We start from the raw sequence: 18,249 nt of genomic DNA, 5'->3' as shown, positions 1-18,249 counted from the left end.
ATATTAAGACGGGAAATATTTCTTAAGTATTTTACTACAGAGTTCATTCTTATATATATATATATATATATATATATATATATATATATATATATATATATATATATATATATATATATATATATATATATATATATATATATATAAGTTTGATTTGTTTGACTTTTCTATACAAAGTTTGATTTGTATAGAAAAGTCACTTGCTTGTCCTTTCTGTATGGTATATATAATTGCACCACTCACATTGGACATTGAGGTAGATCTTAGCGACGGTGGCGCCCTCTTCGTTCGTGGCTTCCAGTTCGTAGTCGCCTGCGTCGTCCACAGTCACACCCCTGATGTAGAGGAGTGGCCCGTCCGCCGCGACGTACGACCCGCCCACCGTTACCGGATCCAGGACGTAAGTTTGTCTCCAAGACTCGTCGATGACCGGGTCGGGTAGAGGGAGGCCGTGGCGGGTCCAGGAGTACAGCACGGGACCCGGGTTGGCCCGGGCCGTCAGGTTCAACACTTCAGACTCTCCGACTACCACGTCCACTACGTCTGGAGGGGCCGACAGGAATGTCGGAGCGTCTGCCAAGGAGGAAAGGGAAAAAAAATTAATTTTGACAAATGGCCTCTTCGCTACTGATAGAATTCCATTAAAAAAAATTATGAAATTTTTAAATTATTCACAGCAATAAAGTTGCCTCTTGGCTGTTATGGTTGCTTGCAGCGGTCCTGCTGCATGCAACATTATCAACACCTCTGACAAGACATCAAACGCTTTCTCGATTTTTCACACATTGAAAAACTTGGAATATTACCTCTTCCATTGACGAAATTTTCATGAAAAGTACTGGTGCTCGAAGAGTACGTCATAAACAAATTAACACATGAGGAATAATGTGAGATTGTATAACCACGAAGGAAAAATTTAAAAAGTAATCACAGAAGCACTTTCGTGACAATCAACACAACTTCAGAAGTATGAAGTTCAGTTCAGTGGAGGGAGATACACAGGAGGATAAAAGGAAGGTAACATGTGAAGGGAAGGGGAAAGGAAGGGTGGTCAATCACTTATGGACAGTCGGGGTTAGAACGCCGACCTGCATGAAGCGAGACCGTCGCTCTACCGTCCAGCCCAAGTAGTATTGTAGGTGAAAAAGCAATGTCTTTGTAATACTGGTTTTTGAACATAAAAACAAGAGGAGACAGGAGAGAGCCTAATGATCAATACAAGTGAGTTCCTGGAAGTGATATCCCTTTAGAGATAGTTCTCAATTAATCATCTTACCAAGATTGGTTTTTAATTGATCGATTTTGAATGGATCCAAAGTGTACAAATAATTACAAATATTCACGTTGAATGTGTTTATAATTTGTATTAAAGCAGATTCGATAATGTTTCCTAAAAAATATTTCCTAATAAGACTTCTCCTAATCACTTTGGAGACAATTTTCTGACAAAAAAAAACAGACTGAGAGATATCTGACCACTTCTTCCAGAGTATTTATGCGAAATTCGAAATGTCAAGCTTATGAATGTTTAACCTATTTGCAATTTATTAAACTCTTTACAAGGAATTTTGTTAATGACACAGTTATCACTACGAGCATTAGAAACAGTCCTCGATTTTGCGACAAACCAGAATTGTGACAAACCAGTGATATAGGAAGAAAGACCCATGTTATAGGAGAGGGAAAATTAAAGATGATTCGGTGCAGAGGGAATAAAGTGGAAGGGGAAAGGGGGGTTGTAGGGGAATTAACGAGACTTTGGTGTACAGATTAAGATAATTATCGAGAAACCTGTGCTACTAGAAGAAGATTTAACGAAGACCCGATGCTACGAGGAAGATATTTAACGAAGATCCAGTGCTACGAGAATTAGCCAACACCAATCATGGACTCCAAAAAATTAATCTGCAAGAGCTTAAGTTTACGGTCAGGTAATTAGCGTCAGGGTCCAGGGCTTCAGGAAAGAAAGAAAACACGAGGATTTCCCCAAATTAAAGAACGTAGTGAAGGCCAGTCTCGCCCCACGGAGATGGTAGTCTATATATATATATATATATATATATATATATATATATATATATATATATATATATATATATATATATATATATATATATATATATATATATATATATATATATTCCCCAGATACTGAGAATATTGCATCCATAGTTTGCAACTTTGCCAGGGCAAGCAACTGACAACCCGTCCTCTCAATCAGAACGGACTTATTGTATCCATTATGGTCCCCAAACGTACAAATTACGACGAACAGTAGCGGCTCACAAATATTCATGTTTTCTATGGATTTGCATGTTAGGTTAGGTTAGGTTAGGTGCGATGCTTGTGTTCGTACGTTGCTGGTGTGTGTGTGTGTGTATGTGTGTGTGTGTGTGTGTGTGTGTGTGTGTGTGTGTGTGTGTGTGTGTGTGTGTGTGTGTGTGTGTGTGTAATTACCTAGTTGTATTCACCTAGTTGTGCTTGCGGGGCTTGAGCTCTGGCTCTTTGGTCACGCCTCTCAACCGTCAATCAACAGGATTGGCAAGAAATAGAGAGAGCAAAGGAGTGTGTGTGTGTGTGTGTGTGTGTGTGTGTGTGTGTGTGTGTGTGTGTGTGTGTGTGTGTGTGTGTGTGTGTGTGTGTGTGTGTGTGTGTGAAAACGCACGAGAGCAATTTCCCCGTCTAGAATAACAGTCATCACTTCAAGCATGTGTTACCTTCACGGTGGGACTGATGACACGGAAATGAGCGTGTGTAGAGGCGAAGGAAAATGAGAAGGAAATGAAAGGCGAGGAGACAGAGGGAAGCAAGGTAGAAGACTGAGAGAAAGAAGAAGAAGAAGAGAAGAAGAAGAAGAGGAGAAGAGGAGAAGAGAAGAAGAGGAGAAGAGGAGAAGAGAAGAAGAGAAGACGAAAGAGGGGGAATAAGCATGTGGAGATAGAAACTAAATAATATATTGAAGGAATTAAAAAGGGATAAAGACATGAAATGGTGGTCAAGATAAATATGAGGGGACAGAAGAGAGGAGAGAAGAGGTACCAACTAAACGAAATAAATGAAAACAAAGAGGAATGGATGGCAAGAAATAGAGATAGGAAAGGAGTGACAGAAACCAAACAAGAGAAGGATCACGTCCAATCACATAAAAACGGAACAGATGGAAGATACGAAAGCAGAGACAGCGGAAACAAAAAAATGGAAGAGGATTACGAAAGAGGCAAAGACCGATAATACTGGAGAACCGAAGATCAGATGAAGAAGGAGATGGGAAAGACAGAGATGAATTACAAAAATATATATTTAGAAAGGAGTAATTACACAAGAGAATAGGTGTGAGACGGGGGGGGGGTGGAAGAGGAGGCATCTTAATGCGTCATTTCCGGAAGAGGCCAATCAACAGGTCCAGGTCAATTACTCGCTTGTCTTCTCTCCACTGATGTTTGGCTAGCCTGTTGCTGCTAGCCTCCCGCTCCTTGCTCCTCTACCCAGTATTATTTTTCCTCCCTATTATTGCTGATCTTCCTGCCGTTGCAGCCCTCCCTACTGTTGCAGCCCTCCCTACCGTTGCAGCCCTCCCTACTGTTGCAACCCTCCCTACCGTTGCAGCCCTCCCTACTGTTGCAGCCCTCCCTACTGTTGCAGCCCTCCCTACCGTTGCAGCCCTCCCTACTGTTGCAACCCTCCCTACCGTTGCAGCCCTCCCTACTGTTGCAGCCCTCCCTACTGTTGCAGCACTCCCTACCGTTCTCTCTCTAGCAGCATAAACTTCACCTTTAATAATAACAGAATCCTGAAGCCGATATCCAGCGGAAATTATATTGGTTACCGAGGTGACTGTTTCTTGACGCAGGGAGTGACGCAAGGAGATGACGCAGGGAGTGACGCAAGGAGATGACGCAGGGAGTGACGCTGGGGGGGATGACGCAGGGGGGGGATGACGCAGGGAGTGACGCTGGGGGATGACGCAGACTTACCGGTTGAAAAGTCAAAAATAGGTTACAGAGGGTCCATTTTAGTCAAGATATTTATGGGGCCAATTAATATGAGAGATTTGACGGTTACAGATCTTACAGGAATGCGGTGCCTCGCCTGTAGCGAATAGCTGCTGGTACAGGCTCTTGAGATCTCGTCAGCTATAGTTGGCACCTGTACCCGCAGGTGCAGTAGTCAGCACCTGTACCCGCAGGTGCAGTAGTCAGCACCTGTACCCGCAGGTGCAGTAGTCAGAACCTGTACCCGCAGGTGCAGTAGTCAGCCACTGTACCCGCAGGTGCAGAAGTCAGCACCTGTACCCGCAGGTGCAGTAGTCAGCCACTGTACCCGCAGGTGCAGTAGTCAGCCACTGTACCCGCAGGTGCAGAAGTCAGCCACTGTACCCGCAGGTGCAGAAGTCAGCCACTGTACCCGCAGGTGCAGAAGTCAGCCACTGTACCCGCAGGTGCAGAAGTCAGCACCTGTACCCGCAGGTGCAGTAGTCAGCCACTGTACCTGCAGGTGCAGTAGTCAGCCACTGTACCCGCAGGTGCAGTAGTCAGCACCTGTACCCGCAGGTGCAGTAGTCAGAACCTGTACCCGCAGGTGCAGTAGTCAGCCACTGTACCTGCAGGTGCAGTAGTCAGCCACTGTACCTGCAGGTGCAGTAGTCAGCCACTGTACCCGCAGGTGCAGTAGTCAGCCACTGTACCCGCAGGTGCAGAAGTCAGCCACTGTACCCGCAGGTGCAGAAGTCAGCACCTGTACCCGCAGGTGCAGCAACCAGCAGCACAACAGACAAGCAACAGGGGCAACACAACAGAACAACATCACAACAGACCAGTAAAACTGCACAGCATCATCAGCAGGGAACACAGCACAAGAGCAGCAGGAAAACACCGCGAGTACAACACAGCGTGAGCAGGGTGTACTAGGTGAGTACAGCATGAGCAGGAGACGGACAGGACAGCAACGCAGCAGCAGCAGCAGCAGCAGCAGCAGCGGTCAGCGAGGCTTGGAGGCAGCGTATAAGGGATAATGAGGTGTTGAGAACGCCCGGCACGAGAGGCAGGTCCCTCTACCTACCTGGTTTTCTCCCTCTTTTCTAACACCAAACTCCCTTCCAAATATAATCCTGAAATCAATAACACCGACGTCGTAATACGCGACATGCAACAAAAAAACCGGACAGCAACTAAGGAAAAACGCAAGAGACCAAAATAAAATAACGAAGATGCACACACAGGATATCAATTGCAAGAATAATGGCGTTGAAAGTAAGAAGAGGCAGCAACGCCGGCCAACTAGCCCCCAGGGGGAAAACTGGTTACTGACCACGCATCCTGCAGATGTGTTCCCCACTCACACACTTGGGCTGGACGGTAGAGCGACGGTCTCGCTTTATACAGGTCGGGGTTCTATCCCCGACCGTCCACCAAGTGGTTGGGGACCATTCCTTTCCACCCGTTTCAACACAAATCCTTATATTGACCCCTTTTCCGAGTGCTATACAGTCGTAATGATTTGGCGTTTTCCGCTCCGATAATTCCCCTCCCCTTTCCTCTTCCACAAATGACGGCTCTCATCTTCCCTACACACACCCTCAGATCAGCCTCTTGCTACACACTTCCCCTTTGCCTCATACATTTCCAAGTTATCTTACAATTCACGCCTTTGGGGCCACTCGGAAATTGATGTACACTGCCCTGCCAACGGCCCCACTCTGTCCTACACACTCTTGATTCTCTTGCCTTGACCTACGCCGTCTAAATGCTTGCACCTTGTCCTCTACAACACGTCACACGCCCAACTTGCCCCCCACACACACAAGGCTTTCTTGCCCTTCATTCTTCCCCCCAAAAAATGCTGCCATTTTAACCTTGCATATTTATCTCGCCTGCTCTGCAAATCTGTGCACGTAAGGGCACCAGCTGTGAGCCACACCTAACACCTGAACACCCCAGCGTAGTCTACGCCACAGGCAAAGCACAAAGAGACCTTCATCTACTTGTCTATTACTCACATTCACTCGAATCTACCTCACGAAAGCAGTCATCTTCCTATATGTCGAGTCCAGCAACTGGTCTGCCCCCACCAAGTGGAGTCTGGCAGCCAGCTGCGCGTGATCCTGCAGGGCGCGCCTCTGCTCTGCCCACTGACCAACCTGTAGTGGTACGCGCAGGTGTGGAAGCTCCAGGGTACCGAGTCCAATGAACCCCCCCGACAAGGTGAGACGCTGCCAGGCCAGTAGCGGAGGCGAGAAGCAAACTCACCCACTGATCACTTTCACCTGTTGCTGCTGCTGTTGCTCATTATACATCACTGTTAATGGGTTCGAATCCTGGACGTCATGGGTTTGAATCCTGGCCGGGTCATATAGAGTTCTTAATTTATGGTTATTCGTGGCCTCGACTATGAAATGCGTTGCTGACTTCAGCAGACAGTGCATCCATGTCACTATCCATTCCACCCCTCCCACTGGATAGGCAAATGTGTGTGTATATATATATATATATATATATATATATATATATATATATATATATATATATATATTGTGACGATAATCTCCTTCAAGAGATTTAGCCTGCTCTTCCCTCCATAATTACGTCTTCACAATTATATAAAAAGACTATGGAAGAAATGTCCAACAACGACAACAACACCAGCAAGGCTTGCCAGGGTGAGCAAAAACGTATGCAGCCAGCCACCTGTTCGAACTCCAACCACCAAACTACCCGTTGATCGCTACGACTCCGCTGATTGGTCGCCGGTCTGGCTGCACCTGCCTCGCCCCCCCCAATACTACCTGATGTCTGGGGTCGCCCCAACATCAGTCCTCAGAATGTTCAGTGCTTTCGTGGCCATCACACCTCCCAGCTAGACTCTAGCGTGTACTGAGAGAGGTGGTGGCTTTAAGCCAATATTCCAGCACCTCCCACTTAACTTTTGTATTGCACTTCTTGTTATTTTGCCTTAACGTAACTTTTCATTGTGTCATTTAAGTATTCTTATTATTTTGATTCATTGATTTTATTATAAGAATTTGTTTGTGCATTTTATTCATGTTTTGATTTATTTAACGTAATTAAAATTTCATTGTTAAAGTTTTACTTGTGTTTTGTGTGTCTTCTCCTTACCTTACCACAGACGAAGTTCCAGTTTTTTCTATTTTTTTTTATAACTATGTGACGAGGCCATACCCCTAGCCTTAAACAGCCGAACACCAACGCGTTACCGTCACAAGTTATATGGGGGCCTGTCCTAGGAGCTTCACTCAGGTACTGGTGCCAAGTGGTAATTTATGGTAAGCGTATTTAACTTTGTTAACGTAGCTTTACTATTTTTCATTCAATTTCATTTTTTATAAGGTGCGGTGTATTGTGCATTACGAGAGTAACATATAGTGAAGGTGAGACAACTTTGGATTACGTGGTGACTGTAGGCCTCAGTCATACTCTTAATTGGTCATCTCTCCCTCCATGTTATTACTCGTATTTACCATCTATGTCCCTTGAATATTTCTCATTCTGACAGATCATCATATTGGTACCCTGGTACTGTGGTCTGCCCCGGGTCAAGAGTACCCAATCTTCTGCAATCTGACTGTAGGAGGACAAAGAGGGCCATAGTTCCTCTAGCTCGAACTTTAGTTGCTGAATTGGGACCTCAGCAGCAGTTCTCGTCACAAGTTGACACCTCGCACCCCTACACGTCAGTCAGAGATGATGATACATACAACGATAGGGAATTAGCTTATTTTTTCAGAGCACAAAAGTTCGCTAATTCTGTAAGTATCATATTAAATTCAGTAGGAAAAACTTGCTTTATGTCCTATAGAGACTTGGCAAGGTATGCCTACATCCTTGGACTACCAATTTTACTTTTGAAGCATTTAACTGTTTCATTTGTTTTCGAAACTCTGTTTCATTTGTTAGTAGGATTTTCTTGCCCTTATTCTCTTACATGAGTACCGGGTACAAGATTTCCTGCGCCCTTGATTTAATTTAATCATTTAATATCTTTCACTTAACGTTAATTGTTAAAGATCACACAGGATAGGTACCAGTTGCCACGTTGTCCTGTTTCTGACATTTCATTATTGAACATTCGTGTACCTTTATTTGCTAATTTCACCATGTTTCGTCTCCAAACTTTCCGTGCAAATCCAGCAGGTGAAATAGGGACTTTAAGTCGTGCCAAGAGGACTGAACTACAAACTCTTGCACATGAGTATCAACTAGAAGTTCCCTACCAAGCCAACAAAAATGACCTACACAACCTGTTGCTGGATTACTATTTAGAGCAAGGTAAGATAGACTCTGAAACTCATGAAACTTACTATATTGCAGATAAAACTGACTTGGCAACGATGAAACTTAAACTAGAGCTGGCTAAGATTGAACGTGAGCAGCAAAGGGAAGCCCGCGAACAACAAGAACGAGCGGCTGCCATACGGAGGGAAGAACAAGAACGCGAGGCTGCTTTGAGGAGAGACGAACAAGAACGCGAAGCTGCTTTGAGGAGAGACGAACAAGAACGCGAAGCTGCCTTGAGGAGAGAAGAACATGAACGTGGACTCGCCCTCCAGGAACGTGAGGTTGCACTACTCCAGGAGCGGGAACGAGTACAGCTTGAAACCAAACGACGCGAGTTGGAGATGCAACGCGAACATGACAAGCAACAAGCAACTCTGGCTCTAGAGTGTCGTCAACGTGAAATCGCCTTGGAAACTTCCCACTTCACTCAACGCCAACAAGCTACTGCCAATCTTCCCGTCAGTTTTAATATATCACATGCAAGTAAGTTAATGCCATCCTTTGTAGAAGCAGAAGTTGATGTGTTTTTCACCACCTTTGAAACCCTTGCTAATCAACTCAGTTGGCCTGTCAACCAATGGGCCACACTTCTCAGAGTCCATCTTACAGGTAGAGCTGCAGTCACACTCAGTACTTTGGCGTCTGAGAATGACTACTACACTCTGAAACAAGCAGTGTTAGACGCCTACCTACTTTCCACAGAAAGTTATAGAAGGAAATTCCGTGACCACCTGAAGGCAAGTACCACTACCTTCCTTGAGTTTGCTAACACGAAACGGAGGTATTTCATGAAATGGCTGGAAGCAGCACATGTCTCTACTTTTGCAGAACTCGTCAACCTGATGCTTGTTGAAGAATTCTTGAGACGTGTGCCACCTCCTGTCCGCCTCTACTTAGCAGATAAAGAAGAAACCGACTACCTGAAGTGTGCTAAGTCGGCTGACACTTACAGCCTCATCCACCGGCTGACACCTGAACCATCCTCCAGTAAGAAGTCGTGGTACAGTTACGAGAAGGTGAGCCCCGATCAAGCTGGTTCACAACTGTACTGCAAGTATTGTAGACTCTATGGACATACCATAGACAAGTGTGGTAAGTCTCAATACAAGGGAACCACTGACCAACAACGACCCAAACCAACTCCTCCTAAGTCCGGTAAGCCTGTGATGAATGTTGGTGTTAATGTTAATGATCTTTCTCTTTTCAGTAACCACCTGTATACTGGAACTGTCTCTGCCAACGGTTCAAATCCGGAGGGACGTTTCAAATTGAAGATCTTGAGGGACACAGCGGCTCTACAATCGATCATCTTGAAGTCGGCTGTGCCCAACATAGTCTACACCGGGGAAACAGTCTTCATCACTGACCTCACTGCTACCACTCCATACCCTCTCGCCAGAGTCCACCTGAATTGTCCCTACGTGAACGGGGAAGTCCAAGTCGCCGTCAGGGAAAAGCCTTTTCCCATGCCTGGAGTGCAACTTCTCCTAGGCAATGACTTGGCAGAAGACCTGCAACCGACCAACCTGATCGTCATGGACAAACCCCAGGTGTGTAACTCTGTGCCAAGTAACCCTATTCTTGAGTATGTTCCAGCAGAGGTTCAAGAGAGTGATGAAGTTTCTCCTCCGGTTCTCGTGACCACCCGTGCACAAGCCGCACGTCCACAGCCAGCTGACTCTACTGCTACCGCTGTCCCTCAAGACCCTCAGAAACTACCCCCGCATCTGACCAAGTTGGAGTTCCGTAAGTTGCAGAGGGAAGATCTTACTTTAACACCATTGTTTTTCCAGGCTGAGACTCAACCCGACAGTATTCCTGGGTTCTTCCTAGAGAACGACTTGCTCTACCGCAGATATAGACCCAGTAAACTGAAGGAGGAGGACGATTGGGCCAACATCGAACAACTTGTGATTCCCACCAGCCTGCGGCCCACTATTCTACACCTGGCCCACGGAGTATTCTCCCACTACGGCTTCAACAAGACTTACCATGGGATTCGTCAAGACTACTACTGGCCAGGTATGGTAAACAACGTCAAACAGTACGTAAAACAGTGTCATACATGTCAGATGGCAGGCAAACCGAACGTCTCCATTCCCAGAGCACCACTGATTCCCATACAGGTGCCTGCGGAACCTTTCCACAGACTCATAATAGACTGTGTTGGTCCTTTACCTCGGACCAGTTCAGGTAACGCCTACATCCTAACCATCCTGTGTCCTACCACCAGATTTCCCATAGCAGTTCCAGTGAAGAACATCACGGCTGCTACGGTTATCAAACATCTATTGAAGATCTTCACTCAATACGGATTTCCCAGGGAGATTCAAAGTGACTGTGGCACCAACTTCACCAGTGATCTCTTCAAAAGGACACTGGAGGAGTTCAACATCAAACAGGTATTGTCCAGCCCCTATCATCCTGCTTCACAGGGTTCTCTTGAACGTAGTCATCAGACCATCAAAGCACTCTTGAAAAAGTTTTGCAGTGAAACCTCAAAGGATTGGGATAAGCAGATTGACCTAATAATGTGTATTTTCAGAAGTCTCCCCAATGAGTCCCTAGGAGTATCTCCTTATGAGATGCTCTACGGCCGTAAGTGCCGTACTCCCCTTAAGGCTTTCAAAGACTCTCTCAGAGATGCCACCTTCAGTGAGCATCAGAATGTGCCCCAGTTTCTTCAAAACCTTCAACACATTCTAGAGAGAGTCCACCGCTTTGCCCATGATAATCTATTGAAAGCCCAGGTGAGAATGAAGACTCATTACGACCAGACCAGCAAAGTAAGAAAATTCAAGCCGGGAGACTTCGTCCTTGCTTATTTCCCTATCCCAGGTTCACCTTTACAAAACAGATTTTCAGGACCCTACTGCGTCAAAGAGTGCAGGAATAATAATAATTATGTGATAGAGACTCCAGATAGGCGGCGGAAGACCCAGCTGTGCCACGTCAACCTCCTGAAGCAATATAATGGTACTCCTCCCACTGTCTTGACTAACTATTCCACATTCACAGAACCCTACATCCACAGTGAGACCTTCCCAGCTTCTCCTCCCGAAAGCACTGACAAGGAGTCAGCGCTTTCTAATTCCGAAATCCTTAATGATCTTCCCAAATACTTTCAGGATAATCATAGTGCACCTCTCGTCAAGATCTTCAGAGAACATCAAGAGTTGTTCAGAGATGATCCCCAAGAGTGTAATGTTACCCAGCACGACATCCAACTGCTCCCCGACACCCGGCCGATTCGTCAACCCTTCTACCGAATCAGCCCGAGCAAGAAGGAAGTCATGCGTGCTGAGGTGCAGTACCTCTTGGACCATGGACTGGCTACACCTTGTGAGTCCCCCTGGGCCTCACCTTGTATCTTGGTGCCCAAACCCCAAGGTAAGGTGCGGTTGTGCACTGACTATCGAAAACTGAACTCTGTCACTGTCAAGGATGCTTACCCCTTGCCAAGGATAGATGACATCCTTGATGCCATTGGTAGTGCCCAGTACTTGTCCCAAGTGGACTTGCTTAAGGGGTACTATCAAGTGTGTCTTACGGAGCGCGCTAAAGAGATATCTGCCTTCATCACTCCTTTTGGACTTTTCAGATATGAACGCCTTCCTTTCGGACTATGTAATGCCCCGGCCACCTTTCAAAGAGCTGTCAACCGTGTCATCCAGGGCTTGGATAACACATACGCCTACCTGGACGATATCGTCGTAGCCTCCAACTCCTGGAGTGAACATCTGCTCCAGCTGCGACGTCTGTTCTCCAAGCTCCTGACAGCCGGCCTCACCATCAACCTGGGCAAGTCCACTTTCGCGAAAGGTAAAGTGCGTTATCTGGGTCATGTTATTGGGAGTGGCAGCATAGCTCCGTTAGACTCGCACACGCAAGCCATCCAACAGTATCCACAGCCTACCACCAGGAAGCAGCTCCTGCGCTTCCTTGGTCTTGCCTCTTACTACCGTAGGTTTGTGAGGAATTTCAGTACAGTCGCCACACCTCTAATTCTATTAACCAGTCCCAAGCAACGGTATAATTGGACCATGCAGCAAACCGTTGCTTTTGAACAACTCAAATTCCTCCTCTGTTCTAACCCCATTCTCGCCTCTCCAGATATCACCAAGCCTTTCGTCCTTCATGTCGACGCCAGTGGTACCGGCGTTGGTGGTGTCCTGATGCAACTACGAGGCGAGGAGGTTCTACCTGTCAGCTACTACAGCTACAAACTGAAACCACACCAGAGGAACTACAGCACTATTGAAAAGGAGCTACTATCCATCGTCCTGAACCTCCAACACTTCGCTCCGTACCTACAAGGCGCCAGGTCTACCACCATCTTCTCAGACCACAACCCTCTCCGCTTCCTACATCAAGCCCAATTCACCAACCAGCGTCTTCTACGATGGGCTCTGTATTTACAAGACTTCAACCTGGAGATCCGCTATATCAAGGGTTCTGACAACACCATAGCCGATGCCCTCTCCAGAGTTTATGAAGTAGAAGCGACTCCATCCATTACTCCACCACATAACGACGTACTTCTTCCAGAACCGCAGGCTTCGGGGGAGAGTTGTGACGATAATCTCCTTCAAGAGATTTAGCCTGCTCTTCCCTCCATAATTACGTCTTCACAATTATATAAAAAGACTATGGAAGAAATGTCCAACAACGACAACAACACCAGCAAGGCTTGCCAGGGTGAGCAAAAACGTATGCAGCCAGCCACCTGTTCGAACTCCAACCACCAAACTACCCGTTGATCGCTACGACTCCGCTGATTGGTCGCCGGTCTGGCTGCACCTGCCTCGCCCCCCCCAATACTACCTGATGTCTGGGGTCGCCCCAACATCAGTCCTCAGAATGTTCAGTGCTTTCGTGGCCATCACACCTCCCAGCTAGACTCTAGCGTGTACTGAGAGAGGTGGTGGCTTTAAGCCAATATTCCAGCACCTCCCACTTAACTTTTGTATTGCACTTCTTGTTATTTTGCCTTAACGTAACTTTTCATTGTGTCATTTAAGTATTCTTATTATTTTGATTCATTGATTTTATTATAAGAATTTGTTTGTGCATTTTATTCATGTTTTGATTTATTTAACGTAATTAAAATTTCATTGTTAAAGTTTTACTTGTGTTTTGTGTGTCTTCTCCTTACCTTACCACAGACGAAGTTCCAGTTTTTTCTATTTTTTTTTATAACTATGTGACGAGGCCATACCCCTAGCCTTAAACAGCCGAACACCAACGCGTTACCGTCACAATATATATATATATATATATATATATATATAAATATATATATATATATATATATATATATATATATATATATATATATATATTTATATATATATATATATATATGATGATGTGAATATACTCCTCGTATATTCACATCACAAAGGTAAATGGTTTGGATATAAAGGAGCATTAGGATCCAGAACCCATTATGTGAACATCTTTCCTGACACCCCGCCCACAGGATGGGGATGAGGTCCATTATAAACTGAACTGACTAGTTACCTCAATTCCGGCCCTTCCTCCCTCCTCCCTCCCATTTATGAGGGGGGAGGGAAGGATCAGGGGATGAGGGGGGTTACTTCCCCTTGGCTGCCATAATCAAGGGGCAGGGACTGCTAACTGCTTCTACTTATGTCATACTCTCCTCATGGTTCCTCAAGGTCTTCGTTACTGCCCCGTTATCTTCACTTGGAGAGTCGTTATACCTTGACGTTCTTCGTTGTTATGTGGTTCACTAACTCACCGTGTTCTACTTCGGTGACTCACTAACTCATCGTGTTCTACTTCGGTGACTCACTAACTCACCGTGTTCTACTTTAGTGACTCACTAACTCACCGTGTTCTACTTTAGTGACTCACTAACTCACCGTGTTCTACTTTAGTGACTCACTAACTCACCGTGTTCTACTTTAGTGACTCACTAACAGAAGACAGTCATAGAAGATTCTGTCGTGTTTTTCTGTATTTTTTGTATAGAAATGAACAAAACAGGAGATATACGTGTTGTTGAAGCGTTGACGTCTTCTCCAACTTCTCCACCGTGGTTGTAGAGAAGGTCAGGATGGCCTTCACCGTTTCCTCTCCACCCGAGGCAAAACCCTCCCTCTTTAACCCCCCCCCCCTTTCCCTCTCTCCCTCCCTTCCTCTCTCTCCCTCCCTTCCTCTACAACCCTCATTACATTCTCAAGACAATCTCCTCTACCATTTCACCTTCCTCACAGTAACAGTCCTTGACGAGCGAGCTGTCCTCAGCCAGGATAGCAGAGCTCCAGTAGCAGCTCTGCTATCCTAGACCAGGGCTGCTATCCTAGACCAGGGGCCAGATTCACGAGTAGTTACACAAGTACTTATGAACCTGTACATCTTTTTTCAATCTTTGTGTGGCTTTGTTTACAATTATTAAACAGTTAATGAGCTCCGAAGCACCAGGAGGCTGTTTATAACAATAACAACAGTTGATTGGGAAGTTTTCATGCTTGTAAACTGTTTAGTAAATGTAACCAAAGCCGTCAAAGATTGAGGAAAGATGTACACGTTCGTAAGTACTTGCGTAACTGCTTCGTGAATCTGGCCCCTGGTCTCTTCGCCGAGTTCCTCGATATAATACGACATTTTGCGACTCCTCGACTCAGTGCGTGTGATGTGTGGTTGCCCGAAACGCATTGCGTAATAGTGGCTTTAGGCATTGTATGTACTAGCTCTATCTATATATCAATCCATTAATGTAACATCACTTGTATGTATGTACCTTACCTGAATAAACATATTTATTTATTTATATTTATTTATTTAATTTCACGGCCTCTTAATTTGGTGTTTCTCCATTCATTAATTCCTCTGATATCCGCTATTAAATTGTCTCGTTAAGTTATCTTATAAGATAACTACTACTCTGTAGTAGTAGTAGTAGTAGTAGTAGTAGTAGTAGTAGTAGTAGTAGTAGTAGAGGTTGTAGTAGTTGTGGTGGTGGTTGTAGTTTGTGTATAGTCATTAGCCTCATATCATTGTTGTAGGCCTCTGGCGTTTTCCAATACTCCCAGACGCCGACAGTTACCAGGCCTAGTGGTTATAGTGGGCTGGTCAACCAGGCTGTTGGGGGCCGCTGCTCGCACTCTGATGTGCGAGTCACAACCTGGTAGATCAGGTCTTCTTTGGAGGTGTTCATCAAGTTCTCTCTTGCACACCGTGAGTGGTCGGCTAGTTATATGGATCCAGCTCTCTCGAGCGCTCAAAACGTCACTAAAATGGTGTACTAAATTGCCCGAACCTAACCTAACCGAGTACCCACGAATAGAAAACGTAGGGATTGCAAAAAAAATTGTGATCCGCTTTATGATTTTTAGGCCATCAGTTTTTTGGTTTGAGTAGTGTGGTCGTGGCCTTAGTACTCACCTAATTGTGCTTGCGGGGGGTTGAGCTCTGGCTCTTTGGTCCCGCCTCTCAACCGTCAATCAACAGGTATACAGGTTCCTGAGCCTATTGGGCTCTATCATATCTACACTTGAAACTGTGCATGGAGTCAGCCTCCACCACATCACTGCCTAATGCATTAGTGGTGTTGTCGTGGTGGTGGTCGTGATGGTGTGGTTGTGGTGGTGGTCGTGTGGTCGTGGTGGTGTGATTGTGGTGGTCGTCGTGTGGTCGTGGTGGTGGCTTTTGTCGTGTGGTCGTGGCCTTAGCGGTATTGTCGTGGCTTTGGTGGTGGTGGTCGTGACTTTGGTCGTGTGGTCGTGGTGGTGGTCGTCGTCTCCTCCCCACTACCCAACCCGGATCCAGCCCTGAACTTGTTGCTTCGTTATGTTGGTCGATGACTGAGCCGTCCCCCGGGGGCAAGCACGTGCTGCCCAACCTCCCTTCCCCCTTCCCCCACCTCTTTGCCCCCCCCTCCCCCTCCTCAACACATCTCCCCCTCCCCCACGACACCCCATCCCCTCATAATCCAAGGAACCCCTCCCCTTAACCCCTCGAACCTCACCCAACATACCATCCCCCCATAACTCTCAGACCATCACCCCCATTGCCCCCCCTCCATCTGGTCGACTCGGAACCCCCCACCTCCTGGTCGACTCGACCTCTCCCCCCCCCCACCCTTCCCGAACCCTTCCTCCCTGTGGGCTTGAACACCGCGCAGGATCCCGACCTGCCGCTCGATATACGTTCAAGTACTCCCCTTGAAGCCTGTAGTTAGCGTCTTGGGAACTGACCTCTCGTGCGCGCATATGTGTGTGTGTGTGTGCTGGCTTCCTCTGAACGCGCTTTGGCTTCCTCTGAACGCGCTTTGGCTTCCTCTGAACGCGCTTTGGCTTCCTCTGAACGCGCTTTGGCTTCCTCTGAACACGTTCTGGCTTCCTCTGAATATGATCTGGTTTTCTCTGATGTTCTGGTGTGTGTGGTTGCTTAAAAATAGGTTTGATAGGTACATATAGGGGAATAGACGAGTAGGAATACCTGGAATATACCTGGAAAGGATTTCGGGAGTTCTTCTACTCCCCGAGCCACGCCTGGGGAGTGGAATGTTTGTCCAGTTAATCATTCCTACAGTGGAAACGTCTTTTATAAGGTGAAGTTCGTCCCTGGTAATTTCAATTTATTCTCTCATCAAGACTCTTGAAATCATCTGTGAGTACTAACCTACTTGTAGGGGCTGTAGCTCCTGGGATACACTTTTCTCGATACGTTTATTTCTTCCATTTCCATTCAAGTCTCCTCGTTCTAATCCCTTAAGAATCTTGTATGTCTCTGAACAAATCCACAAGGGCCGTGACGAGGATTCGAACCTGCATCCGAGAGCATCCCAAACACTGCCTTGAATGTCTCTATGCCATCACCCCCGTTCCATCTCCTTTCCGGTGTTGTGAAGGTGTTTTCTCAATCTTTCCGCGTTGTTCTTTCCTTTCCTATGTTCTGGGGGTTATTGGCTTCCTAAACACTTCCTTGCCTAGCTTCTGAAGACCTGTTAAGACCCGTTTAACTTAATCAATTTAATTGAACGTATTGGATAGTTCGGATGTTAAGAGCTATCAGAGGTGCTAGAGCTATCAGAGGTGCTAGAGTCATCAGAGGTGCTAGAGCTATCAGAGGTACTAGAGCCATCGTTCATAGAACGATGGCTCTAGTACCATCTAGTACCATCTAGTGGGTTGAAGAGTAATGCGTTGCATTACTCTTCAACCTGAAATGACCTTCTGGTAACCCCCTCACCTTCACCCAATTCCTCTTACATTTGCTGGGGTTGACGTCAAACAGCCATCACATGAGTGCTTGCCCTTCAGAGCGCATGTGCCCATGTTGACATTGCAGTAATAATAGACTATACATGCGTCTGGGGTGAGCACATGCTCAGCGCATATCACTCGGGGAAACACAATGTTGTTGTTTTTAGATTCAGCTACTCAGAACAACAAGTTGCAAGTAGCACGGTCTATGGTGACCCCGTAAGGGGACTTACCTAACACAGGAGCGGGGCTGTAACTCTGTCGAAACACAATATACACTATCTTTTATCTCTGAGGGAGGTAAGCAGGAGGAAGGAGCTTACCACCGCCTCCAGCCGCTGGCCAGAAGGAGATTCCGTCAGAGGATTACTGGTGAGGGAGAGGTGGAAAGCACCCAAGACGATCTCTCACGAGGGAAGCTAAGAGCATTTGAGCTCATTAGGGGGCTCTAGAGCGCCGTCCTAAGACAGTCCACGCCTCCACTACGGCTTTTACAATATTGTCAAATGTGTAGCGAGATCTCGACACGGGTTTCTTGTCAACGTGTTCGCTTTACTCCCAATTATTTTCGGATATTATTGGAAGTATTAGTTCAAAAGGGTTAGATATATTAAAACTAAATAGACAACGTTTACACTTCATGGGTGAACTGAGGGAGACACCTTCACCATCTTTCGTGTTTCTATTCACCTTTTCTGAGAAAATATATGAAAATATAAGAG

The 18,249-nt window shown here is 46.1% G+C and overlaps 1 protein-coding gene across 2 annotated transcripts in view; it reads right to left on the bottom strand.

Moving 5' to 3' along the window:
• LOC123769483 (nephrin) overlaps positions 1-18,249 on the bottom strand; it is a 362,317-nt gene that overhangs the window by 49,045 nt on the left and 295,023 nt on the right. For both annotated transcript variants that reach the window (XM_069317115.1, XM_069317116.1), the window contains exon 11: positions 244-573. In XM_069317115.1, the coding sequence (XP_069173216.1) occupies positions 244-573 (330 nt within the window). The remainder of the gene's footprint in view (positions 1-243; positions 574-18,249) is intronic.

The sequence above is a fragment of the Procambarus clarkii genome, chromosome 86 (assembly GCF_040958095.1).
Source record: "Procambarus clarkii isolate CNS0578487 chromosome 86, FALCON_Pclarkii_2.0, whole genome shotgun sequence".
Classification (NCBI taxonomy): Eukaryota; Metazoa; Arthropoda; class Malacostraca; order Decapoda; family Cambaridae; genus Procambarus; species Procambarus clarkii.
The sequence above is the reverse complement of the archived record's forward strand: the minus strand, read 5'-3'. Positions and strand labels throughout refer to the sequence as shown.